The sequence below is a fragment of the Microcaecilia unicolor genome, chromosome 8 (assembly GCF_901765095.1).
Source record: "Microcaecilia unicolor chromosome 8, aMicUni1.1, whole genome shotgun sequence".
Taxonomy (NCBI): Eukaryota; Metazoa; Chordata; class Amphibia; order Gymnophiona; family Siphonopidae; genus Microcaecilia; species Microcaecilia unicolor.
In genome coordinates this window covers 64,316,813-64,334,317 of record NC_044038.1, presented here as the reverse complement: position 1 = coordinate 64,334,317, position 17,505 = coordinate 64,316,813, and the positions used below count along the sequence as shown (strand labels likewise).

The following is a 17,505-nucleotide window of genomic DNA, read 5'->3' as shown; positions in this document are numbered from 1 at the left end:
ATCTATTATGTTACTCCAGTTCATGAAGAAATATTGTTGTATATTTTGAAGTATCATCAATAAAAAAAATGTTGAAACATAATCGCCACTTGATTAAAGGGGAACGTTTGCTACTAGTCAAAGCTGGAATTACTGCAAAACACTGTATAATGCAGTATTGGTTGGACCAAGAACCATTCTCTTATTGGCATTGGAGAAATAAGTTTTACGGACTTATGAGTTTGGAGTGCAGGGAAGCTCAGCCAACTTTCAAATTGGAGGAAATTGTTCCTGTCTACTGGAAAACCTTATATTCAATCCTTGCCTACAAGAGTGAGAAGTAGAATTCTTAATGGACTGGCCATGTAAACTATAAAGGGTTTTCTTAGTTCTATGTAGTCACGTCCCTAAGGTATGGGAGGGAGGATATGTTTTTTTGTGAGGGGAAGGAGGGTAAGATGCTTTAGGGAGCTGCAGAAGTAAGGATGGACAAGTTACAGTAAGAATAACCACAGTGATGATTGTTGCTCCATAGCAAGATCCCTCATGAGAGTTACTGAAAAATACAATGGGGGGGAGGGGGGTTCAAGTACAGTCTGTTTATAGTTTTGTACTATTTTGAACAGCTCAAGTGTTTCTTGTTGGAATGTATCTATTTTCATATTTAATAATTGTTTACACGTAAACATCGGATCTTCTGTTTTGGGGGTCCTTCCCTATACTTCCACAATATTTAGCTGTACATAACCTGAGGCTTGCAGCTAGTTTGGAATCAAAATCAGTCTTGTAGGTATTACGGCCCACTAGCCCTAAGTGAAACTTTCAGTAAGTCATACCTTTTCCCTCTAAAATCTGGGCAGAGAACTCTTGTAACTATTTAGATCATTTTCCTCCATGTATACATACCTGATAATAGGCCTTTTTAATCTCCTTCTGACTAGCATTTCGGGCCACCCCCAACACCTTGTAATAGTCATCTTTTGCACCGACAGATGAGCTAGTGTGAAATGGTGCGGCAGCAGAGATTAATGGAAAAAATGGTATGCCTAAAATAGAAAAATGAAGAATAACCAACAGTAAATACAGTTATAAAATCTTATATAGCCTGCTCTACTTCTAAATTACCAGATCCTTACTAATATGGATACTGTCATTTCTTATACATTTTAGCTTGCTTTTCATGTATCTGTGCCAAAGCCCATCCATTAAATAATTCCCCTCTAACAATCAATTCTTCTTTTCCATCAACTCTAAAGCGAATGCTACATACCTGTAGAAGGTATTCTCCGAGGACAGCAGGCTGATTGTTCTCACTGATGGGTTGACGTCCTCGGCAGCCCCCTCCATCGGAAAGTTTACTAGCAAAGGCCTTTGCTAGTCCTCGCGCGCCCATGCGCACTGCGCATGCGCAGCCGTCTTCCCGCCCGAAACCGGCTCGAGCCGGCCAGTCCAGTATGTAGCAAGACAATACAGTTCAAGGGAAGACACAACTCCAAAGGGGAGGCGGGCGGGTTTGTGAGAACAATCAGCCTGCTGTCCTCGGAGAATACCTTCTACAGGTATGTAGCATTCGCTTTCTCCGAGGACAAGCAGGCTGCTTGTTCTCACTGATGGGGTATCCCTAGCCCCCAGGCTCACTCAAAACAACAAGCATGGTCAATTGGGCCTCGCAACGGCGAGGACATAACTGAGATTGACCTAAAAAATTTACCAACTAACTGAGAGTGCAGCCTGGAACAGAACAAACAGGGCCCTCGGGGGGTGGAGTTGGATCCTAAAGCCCAAACAGGTTCTGAAGAACTGACTGCCCGAACCGACTGTCGCGTCGGGTATCCTGCTGCAGGCAGTAATGAGATGTGAATGTGTGGACAGATGACCACGTCGCAGCTTTGCAAATTTCTTCAATGGAGGCTGACTTCAAGTGGGCTACCGACGCAGCCATGGCTCTAACATTATGAGCCGTGACATGACCCTCAAGAGCCAGCCCAGCCTGGGCGTAAGTGAAGGAAATGCAATCTGCTAGCCAATTGGATATGGTGCGTTTCCCTACAGCCACTCCCCTCCTATTGGGATCAAAAGAAACAAACAATTGGGCGGACTGTCTGTGGGGCTGTGTCCGCTCCAGATAGAAGGCCAATGCTCTCTTGCAGTCCAATGTGTGCAGCTGACGTTCAGCAGGGCAGGAATGAGGACGGGGAAAGAATGTTGGCAAGACAATTGACTGGTTCAGATGGAACTCCGACACGACCTTTGGCAAGAACTTAGGGTGAGTGCGGAGGACTACTCTGTTATGATGAAATTTGGTGTAAGGGGCCTGGGCTACCAGGGCCTGAAGCTCACTGACTCTACGAGCTGAAGTAACTGCCACCAAGAAAATGACCTTCCAGGTCAAGTACTTCAGATGGCAGGAATTCAGTGGCTCAAAAGGAGGTTTCATCAGCTGGGTGAGAACGACATTGAGATCCCATGACACTGTAGGAGGCTTGACAGGGGGCTTTGACAACAGCAAGCCTCTCATGAAGCGAACAACTAAAGGCTGTCCTGAGATCGGCTTACCTTCCACACGGTAATGGTATGCACTGATTGCACTAAGATGAACCCTTACAGAGTTAGTCTTGAGACCAGACTCAGACAAGTGCAGAAGGTATTCAAGCAGGGTCTGTGTAGGACAAGAGCGAGGATCTAGGGCCTTGCTGTCACACCAGACGGCAAACCTCCTCCAATGAAAGAAGTAACTTCTCTTAGTGGAGTCTTTCCTGGAAGCAAGCAAGATGCGGGAGACACCCTCTGACAGACCCAAAGAGGCAAAGTCTACACCCTCAACATCCAGGCCGTGAGAGCCAGAGACTGGAGGTTGGGATGCAGAAGAGCCCCTTCGTCCTGCGTGATGAGGGTCGGAAAACACTCCAATCTCCACGGTTCTGCGGAGGATAACTCCAGAAGAAGAGGGAACCAGATCTGACGCGGCCAAAAAGGAGCAATCAGAATCATGGTGCCTCGGTCTTGCTTGAGTTTCAACAAAGTCTTCCCCACCAGAGGAATGGGAGGATAAGCATACAGCAGGCCCTCCCCCCAATCCAGGAGGAAGGCATCCGATGCCAGTCTGCCGTGGGCCTGAAGCCTGGAACAGAACTGAGGGACTTTGTGGTTGGCTCGAGATGCAAAGAGATCCACCAAGGGGGTGCCCCACTCTTGGAAGATCTGACGCACCACTCGGGAATTGAGCGACCACTCGTGAGGTTGCATAATCCTGCTCAACCTGTCGGCCAGACTGTTGTTTACGCCTGCCAGATATGTGGCTTGGAGCACCATGCCGTTCCGGCGAGCCCAGAGCCACATGCTGACGGCTTCCTGACACAGGGGGCGAGATCCGGTGCCCCCCTGCTTGTTGACATAGTACATGGCAACCTGGTTGTCTGTCTGAATTTGGATAATTTGGTGGGACAGCCGATCTCTGAAAGCCTTCAGAGCGTTCCAGATTGCTCGCAACTCCAGAAGATTGATCTGTAGATCGCGTTCCTGGAGGGACCAGCTTCCTTGGGTGTGAAGCCCATCGACATGAGCTCCCCATCCCAGGAGAGACGCATCCGTTGTCAGCACTTTTTGTGGCTGAGGAATTTGGAAGGGACGTCCCAGAGTCAAATTGGACCAAACCGTCCACCAGTACAGGGATTCGAGAAAACTCGTGGACAGGTGGATCACGTCTTCTAGATCCCCAGCAGCCTGAAACCACTGAGAAGCTAGGGTCCATTGAGCAGATCTCATGTGAAGGCGGGCCATGGGAGTCACATGAACTGTGGAGGCCATGTGGCCCAGCAATCTCAACATCTGCCGAGCTGTGATCTGCTGGGACGCTCGCACCCGCGAGACGAGGGACAACAAGTTGTTGGCTCTCGCCTCTGGGAGATAGGCACGAGCCGTCCGAGAATCCAGCAGAGCTCCTATGAATTCGAGTTTCTGCACTGGTAGAAGATGGGACTTTGGGTAATTTATCACAAACCCTAGTAGCTCCAGGAGGCGAATAGTCATCTGCATGGACTGCAGGGCTCCTGCCTCGGATGTGTTCTTCACCAGCCAATCGTCGAGATATGGGAACACGTGCACCCCCAGCCTGCGAAGCGCCGCTGCTACCACAGCTAGGCACTTTGTGAACACCCTGGGCGCAGAGGCGAGCCCAAAGGGTAGCACACAGTACTGGAAGTGGCGTGCGCCCAACTGAAATCGCAGATACTGTCTGTGAGCTGGCAGTATCGGGATGTGAGTGTAGGCATCCTTCAAGTCCAGAGAGCATAGCCAATCGTTTTCCTGAATCATGGGGAGAAGGGTGCCCAGGGAAAGCATCCTGAACTTTTCTTTTACGAGATATTTGTTCAGGGCCCTTAGGTCTAGGATGGGACGCATCCCCCCTGTTTTCTTTTCCACAAGGAAGTACCTGGAATAGAATCCCAGCCCTTCTTGCCCGGATGGCACGGGCTCGACCGCATTGGCGCTGAGAAGGGCGGAGAGTTCCTCTGCAAGTACCTGCTTGTGCTGGAAGCTGTAGGACTGAGCTCCCGGAGGACAATTTGGAGGTTTTGAGGCCAAATTGAGGGTGTATCCTTGCCGGACTATTTGCAGAACCCACTGATCGGAGGTTATGAGAGGCCACCTTTGGTGAAAAGCTTTCAACCTCCCTCCGACTGGCAGGTCGCCCGGCACTGACACTTGGATGTCGGCTATGCTCTGCTGGAGCCAGTCAAAAGCTCGCCCCTTGCTTTTGCTGGGGAGCCGCGGGGCCTTGCTGAGGCGCACGCTGCTGACGAGAGCGAGCGCGCTGGGGCTTAGCCTGGGCCGCAGGCTGTCGGGAAGGAGGATTGTACCTACGCTTACCAGAAGTATAGGGAACAGTCTTCCTTCCCCCGAAAAATCGTCTACCTGTAGAGGTAGAAGCTGAAGGCTGCCGGCGGGAGAACTTGTCGAATGCGGTGTCCCGCTGGTGGAGAGACTCTACCACCTGCTCGACTTTTTCCCCAAAAATGTTGTCCGCACGGCAAGGCGAGTCCGCAATCCGCTGCTGGAGTCTATTCTCCAGGTCGGCGGCACGCAGCCATGAGAGCCTGCGCATCACCACACCCTGAGCAGCGGCCCTGGACGCAACATCAAAAGTGTCATAAACTCCTCTGGCCAGGAATTTTCTGCACGCCTTCAGCTGCCTGACCACCTCCTGAAAAGGCTTGGCTTGCTCAGGGGGAAGAGCATCAACCAAGCCCGCCAACTGCCGCACATTGTTCCGCATGTGTATGCTCGTGTAGAGCTGGTAAGACTGGATTTTGGCCACGAGCATAGAAGAATGGTAGGCCTTCCTCCCAAAGGAGTCTAAGGTTCTAGGGTCTTTGCCCGGGGGCGCCGAAGCATGCTCCCTAGAACTCTTAGCCTTCTTTAGGGCCAGATCCACAACTCCAGAGTCATGAGGCAACTGAGTGCGCATCAGCTCTGGGTCCCCATGGATCCGGTACTGGGACTCAATCTTCTTGGGAATGTGGGGATTACTTAGTGGCTTGGTCCAGTTCGCAAGCAATGTCTTTTTCAGGACATGGTGCAAGGGAACAGTGGACGCTTCCTTAGGTGGAGAAGGATAGTCCAGGAGCTCAAACATTTCAGCCCTGGGCTCGTCCTCCACAACCACCGGGAAGGGGATGGCCGTAGACATCTCCCGGACAAAAGAAGCAAAAGACAGACTCTCGGGAGGAGAAAGCTGTCTTTCAGGAGAGGGGGTGGGATCAGACGGAAGACCCTCAGACTCCTCGTCAGAGAAATATCTGGGATCTTCCTCTTCCTCCCACGAGGCCTCACCCTCGGTGTCAGACACAAGTTCACGAACCTGTGTCTGCAACCTCGCCCTGCTCGACTCGGTGGAACCCCGTCCACGGTGGGGGCGTCGAGAGGTAGATTCCCTCGCCCGCATCGGCGAAGCTCCCTCCGCCGATGTAGTCGGGGAGCCTTCCTGGGAGGTGGCCGCGGTCGGCACCGCACGCGGTACCGACGTCGGGGACCTCAACCTGGGCGATGGGCCAGCCGGCGCCGCGCTCGACGGTACCGGAGGCGCAAGCACCGCCGGTACCGGAGGGGTAGGGCGCAACAGCTCTCCCAGAATCTCTGGGAGAACGGCCCGGAGGCTCTCGTTTAGAGTGGCTGCAGAAAAAGGCTGAGAGGTCGATGCAGGCGTCGACGTCAGAACCTGTTCCGGGCGAGGAGGCTGTTCCGGGCTGTCCAGAGTGGAGCGCATCGACACCTCCTGAACAGAGGGTGAGCGGTCCTCTCGGTGCCGATGCCTACTGGGTGCCGAATCCCTCGGCGACCCAGAGCTCTCGGTGCCGACATGGGGAGGAGACCGGTGTCGATGCTTCTTCGACTTCTTCCGAAGCATGTCACCGGAGCTCCCCGGCACCGACGAGGAGGACGTAGAATCCATCCGTCGCTTCCTCGGGGCCGAGACCGAAGAGGGTCGATCCCGGGGGGGCTGTACCGCAGGAGCCCTCAGGGTAGGAGGAGACCCACCCGAAGGCTCACCGCCACCAGCAGGGGAATGGACAGCCCTCACCTGCACTCCTGACGATGCACCTCCGTCCGACGACATCAGCAGACGAAGTCTCGGTACCACCGACGTCGATGCAGTCGCCCGATGCCTCGGCGCCGATGCAGAGGTCCGATGCCTCGATGCAGTCGATGGAGCGGCAGCCAAGGGAGAAGGTCCGGACGCTGACGACGTCGATGCACTCGATGCCTCCGGTGCCGATGCCGACGAAAAGCCCGAGAACAAAACGTTCCACTGGGCTAGTCTCGCTACCTGAGTCCGCCTTTGTAACAGGGAACACAGACTGCAGTTCTGAGGGCGGTGCTGGGCCCCTAGACACTGAAGACACGCAGAGTGCCTATCAGTGAGCGAGATTACCCGGGCGCACTGGGTGCACTTCTTGAAGCCGCTGGAAGGCTTCGATGTCATGGGCGGAAAAATCATGCCGGCGAAATCAAAAGCCGAAATGGCGAAAATTGAAGCACCAAAATTTAGAGGGAGAAAAAATCTCGACCGAGGCCAAAAAAAAGGCCTACCCCGACAACGAAAGAAAACTTACGGGGCAAAAAACTGAAGAATACGGGAAGGGCAGAAAACCCGAAAGGGTCTTCCGGAACACTTCCGGAGCGCTTCCCGAACTTTTTGTGAAAAGTTGAAGAGAAAAACACGTCGAAAAGGACGCGCGAGGTCGACTCTCTGGGGCACGAACGGTGAAACACAACCGTACCGAGCGCGGACGAAAGAAGACTGGCCGGCTCGAGCCGGTTTCGGGCGGGAAGACGGCTGCGCATGCGCAGTGCGCATGGGCGCGCGAGGACTAGCAAAGGCCTTTGCTAGTAAACTTTCCGATGGAGGGGGCTGCCGAGGACGTCAACCCATCAGTGAGAACAAGCAGCCTGCTTGTCCTCGGAGAAACACAACACATCAAATCAATGTGTGAAAGTACAGATGCAATAATGCAAATTCTGAATTTAAGTTTTTCCACAGATTAATAGGTATTGTATGAGAGGGGCATGGGAATGTTAAGTCTCCACAAAACTGCCAGAAAAAGAAGCCCAAGCCAACAAAAAGTCACGATCACTCAGACTGCAGAAAGACAGGGTCATCAAACGGAAGGCACAGGGTCGCAGAGAGAGAGCGAACCCAAACAGCCTCTAAAGAACAGACAGGGTACCAGGAGCAAGTGGTAGAGGCAAAGATCATCCCAAGTGCCAGCTGGGCGTCTCTAATCTAGCTGAACAATGACAAGGATAGATCACCACATCCAGCCTTTGAATTTTAAAATTACTAGTGTTGTGCTACATGCTGGCCAGCTCAGGCACTCATCTGCAGCTAGACTGCCCTGGGCCCGAAGTCTCATCTGGCTTTTTCTGCTAAAGATCACCAGAACTGTGACCACAGGAAAACCAAACCTGAAGTATATTTGAGCCAATAATCACTGTAGCCTAAAGGACAAAGTGAGGGCAGGCAGGCAGTGGCTGCAAGACAGACGTGCACCATTCACACACCTAGACTGAGAGGACCTGAAGGGCAACGAAAAAGATAAAGAGGATGGGATGACTTCCCTATGAGGAAAGGCTAAAGCGACTAGGGCTCTTCGGCTTGGAGAAAAGACGGCTGAGGGAGATATGAAAGAGGTCTATAAAAGGAGTGGAGTGGAACAGGTAGACGTGAATCGTTTCTTTACTCTTTCCAAAAAATACTAGGACTAGGGGGCACGAAATGAAGCTACAAAGTAATAAATTTAATACAAATTGGAGAAAATGTTTCTTCACTCAACATGTAATTAAACTCTGGAATTCATTGCCAGAGAATGTGGTAAAGGTGGTTAGCTTAGTGGGGTTTAAAAAAAGGTTTGGATGGCTTCCTAAAGGAAAAGTCCATAGACCATTATTAAAATGACTTGGGGGAAATCAACTGCTTATTTCTGGGATAAGCAGCATAAAATATATTGAACTTTTTTGGGATCTTGCCAGGTATCTGACCTGGATTGGTCTGTGTTGGAAACAGGATGCTGGGATGATGGACCTTTGATCTGTCCCAGCGTGGCAATACTTATGTACTTAAAGCATTGCAGAGATGAGTTAACCCTGGGATTCTATATAGCATGACTTAAGTTGCAAGCGCAAATCCAGTCATATTCTGTATAATCAGCACTGATAATTGCCACTTAAGCAACTGACACTAATTGGCATTAATTAGAATTTACGTGCAGAACTGAAAACGTATTCTATAACATGATGTGCATAAATTCTAATTTGCATAGTTGAAAATGGGGCATGGTCATGGGCATTTCTAAAATCTATGCACACTGTTATAAAATACACCCAATCTGCACGTAATTTAGGCTTCAGCATATACTCCAAGTTTTACTTGGTGTAATTACTAAATTTAGTCGCTCGGATGGGCACGTGGCTTACTCTATAAAGAACACTTAAATTTAAGCGTACTTTATAGAATACACCTAGGCATATTTCGTTTTGGTGCCAATTTTTTTAGACGTCATATAAAGAATCTAGTCCTAAATGTGCAAATATGTTCTGGTATAAGCAGAATAAGACCACCATCTGTCAGAAGTGAAAACTAAATAGTGAGACTGAGAAGGGGACTGGAGGTTCAAATAGAAAGAGACCATGAAAAAGCAGAATTGTGCACTATATTCACAGAAGAGATTCATTAAGACTTGATATACGAGAAACAAATGTGGTGGAAATCAATGAGAAATCCTGAGGTAATAAACTGGGTAGGGTGCCCAGCAGAATTCTTCAAGGATCAGCTTTGAGGTCAATTATAGTCAATGGGGCTGGATAGAATAAGGTTGTTGGAGAGGAAAAAAATAAACAGTTGACAAACTATAATAAGGCAGTGGAGAGACATTTCAATACTTGAGTACTTGACTAGCACGAACAAAAATTCACTTTTCTAGTTCTGGAAGAACTATCAATATAGTATAACTTACACTACGAATTCTACAAAGCGAGATGTAAAGACCAAATACTTTATCCTGAAAATCAGGGGATATAGGTTCAGTTAATTAGAACATTTTTTCAGAGAACAGAACATTTTGGAACAATGGAAATATTAAACTGGAATTGAATAACTGTGGTACCACTGTAGATAGGCAAAATGGTCCAACTAGACATGCAGAGCTTAGGGCCCTGTTTACTAAGGCTTGTTAGCGTTTTTAATGAGCCTACAATTAGCGCACGCGCTAACCATGTAGGTGCCTATAGGGATATTGTAGGCATGACAAGGTTAATGAGCGTAAAAAACGCTAATGAGCCTATAACTCGGCTTAGTAAACAGGGCCCTTAGTTTGGTGGGGGGGGGGGTTGTTTTTTAAAATATATCAATTTCTGTATCCCTTGATCTCTCACAATTTTCCAGTTTCACATTGGTTCTATCTACCAGCAGTGCTTAACAGAAGCCCAATTAACTTACAGACTAGTTATGGGGCACAAGCATCCTAACAAAAGTCCAGCAACAAGACCATGCATTACTGAGAACAAAGTTCATCCTATGTGTGTCAGTTGTCCTTGAACACAAAGTGAGCATGGCCCACAGCAGTAAAACAAGTCTTGAGTAGACAGTACAAGCTAACAGTGTGTCAGTTGTCCTTGTTTGAACACAAAGTGAGCATGGCCCACAGCAGTAAAACAAGTCTTGAGTAGACAGTACATGCTAACAGTGCTAGCATGCACTATTAGTAAATTATCCCTGAAGAATGTCTCAATAGTGTCTGCACTTAGTTACCACATAATATAACTCAAAGCCATTATGGGGCACTTCAATATAAATGTTTCTCTGACTGCAAGCTAAATGGAAATTAGGGTACAGTAAACTAGTATTCGTCTCAACAATAACTGTGGAGAAACTGGGAAGAACTTCCTTTCCTTTTTTTTTTTTATTTATACTTTACAAGTTATACAAGATTCACTTGCAAGTTGTTAACATAGAGAATTTAGATAAATACGAAAACATTACAGGAAAATTAAATACCTCTTATTTAGAACAAAAAACGAGGAAAAGTAATATAAGGGGAGCGTGTACAGAAAGTAAGGAGAACCAAATAAACAGAATAAAATTTAAATCCAGTAACTGGCCTGACCGTGTTCTCTCAATTATTTCTTTTCAATCTAAATTCTCTCATGCCTTGGGTCCACTGGGTACTCTTTTCAATTCTAGGAATGATTTAAGTTGTTCTGGTTCCCAGAAAACATACTTATTATCCAAATATCTTATTATACACTAGTAAAAAAGGCCCGTTTCTGTTAGAAATGAAACGGGCGCTAGCAAGGTTATATTGATTAATTGCTTTTTGTTAACCAAATATTTAATATTAAAGTATTGTAATGAGATGGAGTAATAGTGAAGGGTGTATAATGAGGAAGGAGGAGGCCCTGTGTAGGACCACAGGGGCGGTGCTTTTTGACAGAGTGTTTGTGTGTGTGAGAGTGTGTGTAAGACAGAGACAGACTGTGTGAGTCAGAGTGTGTGTGTGAGAGTGATACAGAGGGATTGAAAGAGTGTGTCTGTGTGTGTGTGATAGAGTGTGTGTTTATGTGACAGAGAGATACAGAGAGAGTGTGTGTGTGTGTGGAACTGAGTTCCATGACCCCCTCCTTCCCTTGCTCTCCTTCCATCTGATGTGAGAGTGTGTGTGTGCAGGACCACAGGGGCGGTCACTGTGACAGAGTGTTTGTGTGAGTAAGACAGAGAGACAGACTGTGTGAGTCCGACAGTGAGTGTGTGTGAAGAAAAGAGATTACTGACTGAGGTATTCCAGGAATGAAATGCTTGGAAAAGAATTGTCAATACTCCTTTCAAGTAATTAAATGTTTGTAAGCATATGGTAAAAGGCAAGAAAGCTTTCAAAAATGTTGTTTTGTGAACTGCAGGTTAAGTGCAAAAGCAGTGCTGAAAGTGCTTTACCATGCACAGAACTTCCCAAGGAAGCAGAACCGCAGCAAAGCGAATTGCGAAGTGGAAAACTAAAAAGCCAACCAAACCCTCAGTATTTTTCATGTTAACATGAGAAATACACATTGAATGTAAAAGAAATCTGTGTTTTCTGTCCCGTCTCCCCCTCAGAAGCACAATGGTACCGTGTCAGCGACTGCAGCCCTTAACCCTTTTATTGCCACATCAATGTTAACACTTCAGGAGTGAGCTTGCTCGGCTGGTTTGCTTGCTGTTGGAAGAGGGGAGGAGGAGTTGCTTCTTTTAGGATCATGTTAAGTGTTTCCCAATCTGCTACGGGGAAGCTGTGTCATTTGTAACCCTGCCTCGCGAAAACAATTCTTCAGAGCACAGAGTAGTAGTCAGCCCCAAGCGCAGAAGCACCAACAATAAGACCATCGCTGATTGGCTGCAAAATCTCTTCCTGGTTGCTAGGAAAAGGAGTGGGTGATTTGTTGCTGTCAGGTTGATTCCTTGCTTGCTGTCATAACTTAAAGGAGGCGGATGTTCGTTCTCGTGCATTGCCTGTAGATGTAAAGTGAGATGCATGGGGGGGAGGGGTTTCAAGTGTACAGCGCTGCGTATGTGTAGTAGCGCTATAGAAATGATAAGTAGTAGTTGTGGTATCGGAAGGGGGGGGGGTGTGGGTGAGCTGTAGGAATTTGAACTCTGACACTGGGAAGGAAAGGAGGAGGATCTTCGTGTTTGCGCGTTGCCTGTAGTTGTAAAATGAGATGCATGGGGGGGGGGGAGTTTTGTTTTGTGTTTGTATGGGAAGGGGGGGATGCTGAGTTGCATGAATTCCTAGGCAGGGGGAGGAGTGGCGTGTTTCCCTACTCCTCCCCCTTTCCTTGGTTTTTTGTTTTTTGTGGAGCAGCTGTGCTGGCGATGTCATCCTTGGCTTCACCCAACTCAGCCAATCAGACGTGCGACACAGTCTGTGAGTGACATTGCTCCGCCCACGAGGTCATCACGTTTGACGTGTGGGCGGGGCAGTCATGGATGAAAAACTGATCTCTGGCGCCTCACATTTAGAACGTTGGAAAAGTGAGGCTTCATTAGAACGTTGGTGGTGTGTTTTATATAGAGAGATTTACATGGATAAACTAACAAAAATTTGGCTCCTTGGCCTTGTTTCTTCTCTAAGGGTTAAGAACTTCCTCCTTCGATCTTGTGTAGTTTTTGTTACATCCGGATAGATCCAAATTCTGTGTCCACAAAAAGTTTTTAGGGAATTCTTAAAGTAAATCTTTAATACAGAATTTAAATCCTGCTCAAATACGAAAGAGACCATTAAGGTACGTCTTAAAGTTATTTCACTTAGAGGCATATTTTCAAAGCACTTAGCCTTCCAAAGTTCCATAGAAACCTATGGAACTTTGGAAGGCTAAGTGCTTTGAAAATGAACCCGTTAGTGATTCTTCTAGTAAAGTGGAGATATCATTTAGGCCTTGCTCAGTTAGCTGATTTTGTTTCTCATTCCCGAGGCCCTCTTGTTCTACTTGACTTTGTTAAGGCAATGGTAAGTAATAAATTTTGTTTAAAGGAGGAATAGCTTAATGAGGAAAATGTAAAATCTCCAACAGATATTTCTTAAAAAGATCAATTGAGTTTATGCCCATCGGGAAATTAAGAAGCCTTAAATTCAAGCGCCGATTATAGTTCTCAAGCTGTTCCAATTTACGACGCATCAAAGTCACATCTGTTATAATTGTATTAGTGGAAGATTTTAAAGTTTTTAACTCTGATTGTAGCTGTGTGGTTTGACATGTTGTTTCTTGTTTAATTTCTTCAATCGATAATGTCAAAATATCAACTTTAACTAGATGAGTCGTTTCTTGGGCTGAAATGGTTACCATTGTAGTTAATCATTGTAGAGCTCCCCAGATGGATTCCAAGGTTATCACCACGGGAGCACTCATTGCTTCCATTCTCTTTACCTCCACGTCTAGGTGAGAGGCACTGCCAGCGAAAGCTCGGTTAACACCGACTTCCGACGCCACTGTGCTTCCTGCCTGATCCCCAGAAAACGCGGGACGTGGTGGAGGATTGGAGTCAGGAGGGGACAAAGATGTTTCATTGCCCAGAAAGGCCGATTCTCCTTTCTCGGCTCCTTCAGCAGGGGTCTCCACTCCAAAAAAAGAACAAGCCGTTGCATAGCGGTCTAGTGTCTGCTGGACTGGGGACGAAGTCCTGTCCGATGGCAGTCGGGCTTTCACCGTCCCTTTTCTTTTTGTATGTGGCATTTCTGAAGAAAACAGTATAGGAAACGCCAGCAGAGTAACTCTGATCGCTAGCAAACTTGCTCGGCCGCCATCTTAACACACCACCCCTTCTTTGCCTTTCTTAATCTACTCTCACACACACACACCCTTGCAGCTACAATTTTGCCCTATTTGTATCCCACATTTTCCCACCTATTTGCAGGCTCAATGTGGCTTACATAATACCGTAGGCCTACGCCAAGCCGGTAAAGGAGTGGCTAGTGGTTAGGGTGGTGGACTTTGGTCCTGGGGAACTGAGTTTGATTCCCGGCACAGGCAGCTCCTTGTGACTCTTGGCAAGTCACTTAACCCTCCATTGCCCACCGCATTGAGCCTGCCATGAGTGGGACAGCGCGGAGTACAAATGTAACAAAAAAATAAAAAATAAATAAATAAATACAAAGTGGTAATATGATGGAATAAGATACATGTGTTACAGACACATTTAGGAATCGTAGAGAAGAGGAATTGCGTTGAGTCTGATTACTAGCTTTAGATAATTGTGTAGTAGGGTTCAGGCTTTTAGGTTATGTCAGTAAGGTATGCTTTTTTTAATAGGTAAGTTTTTAATGATTTCCTGAAGTTTAGATGGTCGTATGTTGTTTTCACGGCTTTTGGTAATGCATTCCACAGTTGTGTGCTTATGTAGGAGAAGCTGCTTCCATAAGCTGATTTGTATTTGAGTCCTTTGCAGTTTGGGTAGTGAAGATTTAGGTATGTTCTTGTTGATTTGATTGTGTTTCTGGTTGGCAGGTCTATGAGCTCTGTCATATATCCTGGGGCTTCGCCGTAATTTTGTGAACCATGGTGCAGATTTTGAAGGTGATATGTTCTTTGATTGGAAGCCAATGCAGTTTTTCTCGGAGGGGTTTAGCACTTTCGTACCGTGTTTTTCCAAATATTAGCCTGGCTGCTGTGTTTTGGGCGGTCTTTAGTTTCTTTATAAGTAGTTCTTTGCATCCTGAATAGATGCCATTACAGTAGTCAACTTGGCTTAGTACTACTGATTGTACCAGGTTGCGGAATGTTTCTAGCGGGAAGAATGGTTTCAGATGTTTGAGTTTCCACATTGAATGGAACATTTTTTTTGTTGTAGTTTTCACTTGGTTCTCTAAGGTGAGGATTTTCAGGCTGTCTGAGATAGGGAGGGTGTGATCTGGGGTGACTATATTTGTGGGGTTGTTCACATTGTATTGGGATGAGAGGATGAGACAGTGTGTTTTTTCCTTGAGTTTTAATTGAAATTCACTTGCTCATGATGTTCAAACTTAGATTTATTTCATTGTTTATTTCTGTCGGATCGTGTGTGTAAGGAATATATATTGTGACATCGTCAGCATAGATGAAAGGGTTGAGGCCTTGGTTGGCTAAGGATGTGGCTATTGGCGTCATCGTTAAGTTGAAGAGGAGCGGTGATAATGGAGATCCTTGAGGTACTCTGCAGTCTGGTTTCCATAGTGAAGATATATCTGTGTTTGATTTCACTTGATAGGTTCTGGTGGTTAGGAAACCTTTGATCCAATTTATTATGTTTCCACTGATCCCGAAGTAATCGAGAAGTCCAGGCAATATATTGTGGTCCACCATGCTGAATACACTAGACATGTCGAATTAGAGGAGGAGTATGCTTTTTCCTGTTGCTATTTCCTGCTTGAATTTGGCTAGGAGAGTGATTAATACTGTTTCAGTGCTGTGGTGGGGGCGAAATCCTGATTGCGACTCATGTAGTATTGAGAATCCTATATAATAATTTGCACCTCCAATGTTCCATGTCTGGCTGTCTGGGTTCATAACATCTCCCAGCCTCCAGCGTTCCATTCCCCTTCACTGTCCTGCCCTCGCGTCAAGACGTAATGACATCAGAGGGCAGAACAGTGAGAGGGAAGGGAACGCTAGAAGCGAGCTGACGTCAGGAGGGATGTTAAGAACGGATGCCAGCACCAGCCAGCCAGAGAACGTTTAGGTACAAATCGACAGGAGCAAGGGGAGGGCAGAGGAGAATGGATGGGATGGGAGGACAGTAGAGGAGAGGGCAGGGAAGAGGAGAATCGCTGGACATGGAGGGGAGGGAAGAATTGCTGGACATGGAGGGGAGGGCAGGGGAGAGAGAAAAAAAAAAGCTTACATGACAGCCTTCCTAGGGCCCGTTTCATTGTTGAGGAAACGGGCATGGTTCCACTAGTTTATTTATATAATCAGAGAGTTGTTTGGTTACCATACTTTCCATCAGTTTAACTACCAATGGGATAGATGCTACTGGGCAGTAGTTTGAGATTTCATTTGTTTTCTTCTTGGTGTCTTTTCGTATTGGGGCGAGTAGGATATTGCCGTTTTCCTTGGGGAAGAGGCCTTCTTGGAGCATATGGTTTAGATATGATGCGAGATCGACTATTCTCTTCCCTAGTCATCCACTTATACTTCTGGACAGTGACGATATACACACACTCTTGCCATTTACTATTACCTTTTACTTGCTTCAATAGCTGACCCCCAATATACCTACATAAAAACTTATGCATTGCAGAGTCAGACCAATGATCCATTCAGGCAAGAATCTCTCTATATATAAAAAGCAACACCAACGTTCTATGAAGCCTCCAGCCGGAAGTGTGAAGGAGCCGAGATATCCGGTTTCCCTATGAGTGTCTGCCCCGCACTCTCTGTAACACAGTTAGTGAAGGAAAACAGCAGAGCACGAAATCAAATCGCTGGCTCTGTAACAGTGAAGGACTCAGAGGGGAGAGAGGCCAGAGGGCAGGGACACACACACTCCCACATGCACACAGAAGAAAACATTGCTAGCCCCCGTTTCATTTGCATCAGAAACGGGGCTTTTTTACTAGTTCTCTTATAAAAGACCGCCTTGTCACTCACGCTCTTAAGTTTGGAGAAAGGTAACTCCAGATCTTCCAGATTCTCCGAGTCCCACCTTAATTGGCTAATAACTAATGAATCTGTCCTCCGACAACCTATCCAAACCTTTGTAAAACACATCTATGCTACTATTTTCAACCGTATCCTCCAACAATAAATGCAATAAATTAAAGGTACTTTGATGTAAAAAAATGTTTCATGCTAAGTCTGCTACCAGTCTTTATAGAATGTTCTCTAGTGTCTGCCACCTGTTCCTTTACTTTCAACGTAATCCCTCTCCCGCCAGCTCACAACTGCTTCGCTGCCTTTCGCTTCCTCAGCTCGTTCCCTGCTCTCCCCGGCCTTCACCTGCTCCGCTACCTCCAGTTCTGTGGCCAGATGTCAGCAACAGTCTCCGGCAACTCCCGCTCCATGTCGCGACTCCCGAGCGTGGAGAAAATAGAACAGCTTGCAATCTTCGACACAGAAAAATTAAAAGTGGTGCTTCGTGACGCGGTCCACGGATAAAGCTCAGCTTCGACCCAATGCCCTGCGACCCTGACAGGGCGACCGACAACCAGCGTGAGGAATACCGAGCCGCCATCTTACTAAACAGTATGCCGGAGTACGCGTGCGCAGTTCCGCACAATAACCCCCCTTCAACACAGCACGCCTGCACAGAAGCCGGGTGAAGACAATGCACATGCGTGTGAATCCGCGCCCGCCCATACCCTATCAACAGTGACGCTGGCTACGTCTTTTGTTGCTTTTCTGTAATGCGCGTCCGTCAGTTTGTGTGTGAGTTCATGCAATTGGTACAGGGACAGATGGGTGCAGCGAGAACATACGCAGAGATTTTAGGCACGTGAGATCTTGCTTGAGGGTTTTGTATTGCGT

The 17,505-nt window shown here is 47.1% G+C and overlaps 1 protein-coding gene across 3 annotated transcripts in view; it reads right to left on the bottom strand.

Annotated features, from left to right (window-relative positions):
* DNAJA3 (DnaJ heat shock protein family (Hsp40) member A3) overlaps nt 1-17,257 on the bottom strand; it is a 197,092-nt gene extending 179,835 nt beyond the window's left edge. Inside the window, exons 1-2 of one of the 3 annotated variants that reach the window (XM_030212294.1) lie at nt 16,978-17,257; nt 886-1,025 (exon numbers count right to left, since the gene is read on the bottom strand). In XM_030212294.1, the coding sequence (XP_030068154.1) occupies nt 886-1,025; nt 16,978-17,212 (375 nt within the window). In that variant the 5' untranslated portion in view covers nt 17,213-17,257. The remainder of the gene's footprint in view (nt 1-885; nt 1,026-16,977) is intronic. The other 2 variants (XM_030212295.1, XM_030212296.1) reach the window with 2 other exon arrangements.
* Nucleotides 17,258-17,505: the final 248 nt, after the last annotated feature.